Source organism: Dendrobium catenatum, unplaced genomic scaffold (assembly GCF_001605985.2).
Source record: "Dendrobium catenatum unplaced genomic scaffold, ASM160598v2 fragScaff_scaffold_1400, whole genome shotgun sequence".
Classification (NCBI taxonomy): domain Eukaryota; kingdom Viridiplantae; phylum Streptophyta; class Magnoliopsida; order Asparagales; family Orchidaceae; genus Dendrobium; species Dendrobium catenatum.
The window spans coordinates 2603411-2610480 of NW_021319862.1; the positions used below are offsets into that span (position 1 = coordinate 2603411).

At 33.2% G+C, this 7070-nt stretch overlaps 1 protein-coding gene across 1 annotated transcript; it reads right to left on the reverse strand.

The window, feature by feature from the left end:
* Window positions 1–452: 452 nt before the first annotated feature.
* On the reverse strand, window positions 453–6817 carry LOC110103709 (thioredoxin-like protein YLS8). The gene is made up of 3 exons (XM_020832521.2): window positions 6669–6817; window positions 6377–6522; window positions 453–1000 (listed from the first exon to the last, which is right to left on the reverse strand). Exons 2-3 carry the CDS (start codon window positions 6494–6496, stop codon window positions 692–694), a joined length of 429 nt encoding a protein of 142 aa, XP_020688180.1. The 5' UTR covers window positions 6497–6522; window positions 6669–6817; the 3' UTR covers window positions 453–691.
* Window positions 6818–7070: the final 253 nt, after the last annotated feature.

The window sequence follows — 7070 nt, forward strand, 5'->3', positions numbered from 1 at the left end:
TAACTAATCCATACAAAGGCCAAAATGATTTTTTTAACTCGTCGAGATCAGATCCTCTGAAACAACATCACTATAGCTAGTCCCCACATCATCAAATCACTTAATCTCATAATCTAATAGGACCATACTAATTGCAGTATCATAGAATTTACCTTTAGGTCACTATGACAGAATGTTGTCACATCAAATAATATTTTTGAGAAACTCTTTCTTGTATGATGATCCAATTTTCATTCTAAAAAATTATTACCTCATATATAGTCTAATTTTTTCTATGTTATTGATCCTAGATATATCAACACTAAGTGATAGATTGATCGCTATCCAAGCCACCCACTCTGATCTATGAACCAAGGTACTGTGGATCAAAATCTCACACTACAGGTACACAACTTCCAAAAACATGAAGTGATTCAAAGTAAGAAAGTCTTATTTTCTATATGGACTCCAGATCAGAAAAATACTTCATTTCTTCATTATCAAATATGGGGGGCTGAAATAATAGTACTGCTAAAACTGCAACACTGTCATAAATAACAACAAAGAGGTTAGGCATGCTCATTTTAAGGTAGCATCAACAAAGAAATTTAAACAATACAGAACAAAGAAAGTTATTACGACATCAACATGTGAAGATAGCTTAATAGGTGTGTACTCATACACCAGTGACATGATAGTTGAACTAGTGAACTTAATAGCGATACTTTGTGGAGTAATCTTTAGGAGCAATGACCAGTCCACGACCTTTTCTGGCACCTCTAAAGATGGTTTCAACAATGTCTATAAACTCCTGTTTGTCCTTCATCGCCCAGTTGATCTTGTTGTTATTACCAGTGCCAAGATCAATCATAATATGCTTGTTACGGAAGAAAAACATAATTGTGGACGGATCATACAATTCATACATTGTATTGAAATCAGGCACCTCTGTGATATCTACTAGGTATATCACTGCAAAGTTTTTTATAGTTTCAGCAACTGAGGCTAAAACCTCGTCCATCTGAGCCATCACAAAATTCAAGTCTTAAGGTAAGAAAGAAAAAAAATTAAAAGTGTGTTCAAATTTTCTTAAAACTATAACATACTAAAAAGTTTAAACCATGAAGACGATTTTAACTTACTTACAATGTATACTCGCCACAAACTCTCAAAGTATAAAAAAAGCTTGAGAGAAATCTCAAAACTGCAGATCTATAAGAAATTATATAACATTTACCTTCAATTTGTCGAACACAAATATGCCAGCAATGAAGCCAGAACAACCAAACATACTGCGGCTCGGAGAAAAGAAGAAACTAATGCCCCGTTACCAAAAAGAAGTGTCTCCAATGCTATTGAATAGATGAAACATTATATATGCATGTCAGATGGCATACATCCAATAATGACTTGGAGACTTTTTTGGGCTATATGAGGCAACAAATCATTTTCTAAAAAATACCTCACCTAAAGAGTCCCAAAAAACCTATACTGCCAATTCACTAGTATTTATCAAAATACTAGTAAAATATACATAAAAGGATTTATTATCCATAATTTATGCACATCCTTAACGCTATAAATCAGTAAATGAATTGATTACCATTGTTTAGCTCTGGCCTCTCTTGATTGATATAGGTCATTCTTACACCTAAAAAATGTATTCAAGCTTTTCTGTCACGAGTGAGGAGTGTAAAAGGTAATATGAATAGACAAAGGGTATATTTTCTACCTTGATAGAATCACTATGGTACATTCACAAAAATTTATCATGACAGACTATAAAACTCCAACTGACTTCTGGTGGCATAACACATCATGGTCCAACAAGATTTATACCCATCCCAGTTTTCTAACAGCTGTCTAAATTCAGAATGTCCTAAATTCCTTCTGTTTTCACTGTTTCTTAGGTTAAGTGATAGGAAGTAGCCACCAATAGTGCAGAAATTTGCTGAATTTCAAGAGAAATTTAGCCAAAAATATAGAAGATTTTTTTTTAAATTATAGGAAATCTAAGAGAAAAATACTTGAAATTCACTAATAAAGAAGAAAAATAGCACAAGATATAAGAATCTTCAATTCGAGAGGAAGATTCAACTCTCTCAATCTCTAGCCAAAGACTAGCGCCCAAAATCAACACAAGGATCCCAAATTTCAGATTCCAATTTAAGATGAAACCCTAACCCTCACAAGAGAAACTAATTAAAGCAAAGAGGACAAATACAAAATCCCTAAATAGCCCCTAATTAAAATTTTCCCTCCCAAAGCAATATTTAATTGAGTTGTCGGCCCCACTACTTAGCCACCCCGCTCTCCATGATCCCCCCACCTTCTTTGGGCCTGCCGCCTATAGACAAAAACCGGTCCATAGCCAGTTCAATCAGCCCCCGTTGGGCCGGCCTAACATTAAGCTAGCCAAAAACAGGTGAGATAAGGCTTATGATGACACAACTAGAATTCATTAGGTTATCACAGCTAACCTCATCAAAATACATGCTACAATAGATTGTAATAAAAGGTCAAGAAACAAAAACATCGATGCCCTTCATGCAAAAGCTTTAAGATACTACAAAACTTTACATTTTCAGATATGCATGAAAAACATCTCAAGTTCCACATTTGCAGCTTTTGTTATAATTTTATCAACAATTATAAATATTACTGTTTCACTAAAGGGACAAATCATGGATGAACTAAGCTACAAATAACCAAAACCTTTATCTGAGGCCTTGTACATAATTTGAGAAATTGAGGAAAATTACACATACTCTTGCACACATGCTTACTCCTGATAAAAAAAATCAATAATATCTCATCTGAAGCTAGTTGAAAACACATCAACAAAAGAATCATGTATGACTAATATGAATTAAATTGAAGAAATTATAATTCATGAATATTTTTTTGAAATATAGAATGCATATGATGTTGTTAAGGCTACACCTACTGTACAACCTATTAATGAACCTAAATTCAAATTTGAAAAATAATCAGAACTATAATTTATTTAAAAAAAGTTGGGCATGAGATTATACACTTCTAAGGGAAATTAAACACATATTTGCAAGTGAAATTAAATTAAATTGTCTATTTCAGTTGATGAATCAAATGAGTATTATGAAAATATAATTCTTGATGAATTATCCAAAGATACTATTACTGAATAAATTATTAACTAATGCTGACTTTGTTTTTGGTCCTTAGTTTCAGAGTATACCAATTCTTAGTAAAGATTTATGAAGGATATACCGATTCTTAGTAAAAAGTTATGCATAATAATGAATTACACCAATATTTCTAGCAATTTGTTGAAGAAGAATGCTCTGAACTATGATGAACCGACATTTCTCCTCAAAGAGGCGTGCAGTGTCTGATACCGTATCCGACACGACACTCGCCCGACACTCCTCCAACACGTGTCGGACACGCCGAAAACGTGTCCGATTAAAAAATATTAAAAACAAATTGGACACATGTGTCCGACACGCGTACCTTAAATATTTTATGAATTTTTTTAAATATAATTTCTTATATTTGGCGGGATTTAAACTAAATTTTTTATTTCCTATCCACAACACCAAATCAACGTCCGCACTTAATATCCAATCATCGAATATTCTCATTTTCATTTCTTTTTAAGCACAAATTCTAGTTATATGACTTATTATTTTCATCTCCTCTCTAGGTGACTGATAAATGACATCGAAGCCTGACCTCGACATCCTAATACTAATCATTTTAAGCACAAATTCTAATTAAATGACATATTATTTTCAAATTATTTTTAAAATTATACTTATTTAATTTTTATACACTATTTTTTAAATATAAAAACTATAATACCTTGTCCAACCCGTGTCCTATATTTTCAATAACTAACATGTCCGTGTCATGTCGTATTCATGTCGCCGTGTCCATGTCTGTGCATCATAGGCTCTGAAAGAAACTTAGATTTTAAAATTTTATCCAAATGATTAACTTTAAAGGTGTATAATTCATCAAATTTCATATTTAAACTGATTGGATTATTTTTTGTTTAAATAGATTGCTCGTCCATTAAACATATCATATATGCATGGATTGTTTTCCTTTAGGTTCGTTATCATATCTTCATTAGGGAATTAAATATGGATCTTTATTATTATTTCATCCAGATTTATATTATTAGCATTTTGGCATTTTTCATTACTTGTTTCATATCATATTAGTCATTTTCATGATTTATCTAACGTGCATGAATAAAAAACAAGACCCTAGCTATGACTTAAGGAAATTGTAAACACTTCTGTAAATGTGAAAAAGACATATGTGGAGCTTAAAAAAAGTCAATACAATAATAATGTGTTTGATTCATGAAGGCTACCTTCAAAAACCTTTAAGAAATTAAATGCGGGAAAGGCAATAGATTTTGAAATTCTACATAATAATAGAAATAAAGTCTTAACTTAATTTTTTTTTAAATAATCAAGTCTTCGATATGTTTGAATTAATCTTATTTCATGAGTATGCTGCCAATTCTTAGGATTCTTCAATCATTCCATCTCCTTGAAATTCACATTCAACATGCAGCCAAATGCATCTATACAATTTGTTTGCAAACCTTTACAAGGTGAAGAAACTTTTTACGCTTCTAACGATACATTCCATAAGTATCTTGAGTGTTAGTGAAATGGACCTATGTACGATGAATCATAGTTACGTAATAGGAAGAGTAATAATTATGTTCCAAATTTTCTTTACAACTATCAAATGATCAATTCATTGCAGGCAATTTTTTCTAAGCTAGGAAAATTGATGTGGAGGTACCTAGTGTGTTCCTAATGTGATATCTCTCTGTGTTATCCTATTTTCCCACATGTTTATCCTTAGCCTCCCAATTTTGCTAAAGTGTACTTCAAACAATTCATTATGAGAGGGTTATTTTTTGTCAATACTATAGTCATTGGGATTGTTGATTTTTACTCCCATGCATATCATGTTATTTTCCTTCTTTTATGAACATGGATACAAAAATATTGTCATTTGAATAAGACCTATTTCTAGGGGTTAGTCTTTTGTATAAATTAATAGATCTCTATTACAGGTTAAAAAAAATATTGAGCACAAAGCACCTCTAGAATGGGGACTAAGCACCAATTATTAGGATGCGGGTGGAACACTGTTGAATCATTTTCAAGCTTACACAATGTACCTAATTCCCTACAGATTCTAGCTTAAATTCATGTACAATCCTAACTATATTGTGGATGTTTATCCTAAATAAAACTTTCAGAAACATGAAAGTTATTCACATGAATTGTCAAATACCACATGATTTATGTAGAACAAAGATAATCTTCAATAACCATTATTTACTTGACAACATATCACACTCAATAAACTAAGTTTGATGTAATGAATATCTTTATCCTAAGTAAATAAGAATAAGGAAAATGCGTCATTCACTAGTTCTACATATACATAATTAATAACTGAAATTTATGTTTACGTATTTGACTGCATAATGCAATATATAAAGGGTTTTCGTGAATAAAATGCGGAGGACTGCATCATTGAATACTTAGAAAAAATTTCCTACCAAAAGTAAAAAACATAAATACTTAGAAGGACCTTGACATGGGAAAATTATTAGGTGTGGAGACCAAACCTAGAGATACGTCTGGAATCCAATAAAATGTTGACATGTTGAGTGGACATGTGAATATCTAATTGGATTTATTTATTACTTTATACATTTAATATGTCCGCGAAACTTTTAGCCAAGTGCACCAAAAGCGCAGGTAAAGTGTAGGTAAAACGCAGTAAAAAAACACAACAAAAGAACAGTCAATGCGGAACTAAAGTGCAACTAAAGCGCACGAAAAAGCACAACCAAAGTGCACTCCACGTGTCAAATTTTAAGTGGATGTCCGGATGTATCTCTACATCCAGTCTCCGCACCTAATAATTTTCACTTGACATGGCCTAGGATTAGAAATGACTAAAACGATAATGGCTGATGCGAATTGTCTGAAAATAGGAAGGCCTTAAAATCATATTATTATCACAGTCCAGTATGACTGACAGCATACACGATAGTTTACTTAGTTTTTAATATTAACATTCAAACAAAATTATAACAATTAAAACGCCTCAAGGAGCAGGTTTCTAACAAAATTCATTGAGCGGACAACCTTCACTCGTCTAGCTGATGATGGAGATGGAGCAATCAGAAAGAAAACCATATAATAAACCTAACTATCACCGAAATCCTAATCGGATGTCAACGAATAAGATAAATCAGAAGGAACGAGTTGAAGAACGAATCTCCAAGAAAAGCATTGTACACAAGATAAAATTTAAGTAGATCCAACTTAAATCAAAGAAAGAAGAAAATTTGAAAGGAAAGATAAAGAACCTGCATGCAGGTTTCATCCCAATCATGGCCAAATCGAATGATGACGAGGCGTTCCTCCTCAGCCAGGATTGCCTGGTCCACTGCCCATCCTGAGTGCAGATGTGGCAGCAAGTATGACATTCTTCGGTGAAGAAGACAATTAGGGGCTGTTCGGTAGAAAGATTTAATTTGAGCAGGTTTTAGGCAAAAAATGGATATCTTAAATCTCACAGAAAATTAAATCCAACATTTTTGCCTTCGGATTTACGGGATTTAGCCAAAGAAGCGTGCGAAAACGGAGTAAGACGGTTACCTTCGCCGCGATTCGCTCAAAACTCTGCGAAATCGAACAGAGAAAAAGTAAACCCTTGACAGCCCTAAAGCTATCGGAAGAATGTAGGTGAAATTTTATGGAGAGTGTTGAAATCTTAGATTAGCAGGAGAGTTGACATGATTAGATTTAAAAAAGAGTTTTTTTTTTTTTTTAAAGGTGATACTTACCCGCTGTTATCTCTCAAAAGAGGCACTTGGTGGTGTAATTAATCTCAGGACGAGTCTACCAACAATCAGCCCCACAGTTGCATGACCCACAATTATTTTCTCCCCGCTTAAGGAGTCGTATCGTATGAGAGGGAATTCGAATTCGACTTGATATGGGGGGTTCCCAATCAAGCTCGCCCACCAACCCACCTACGCCTGGTGGGGTAAAAGAGTA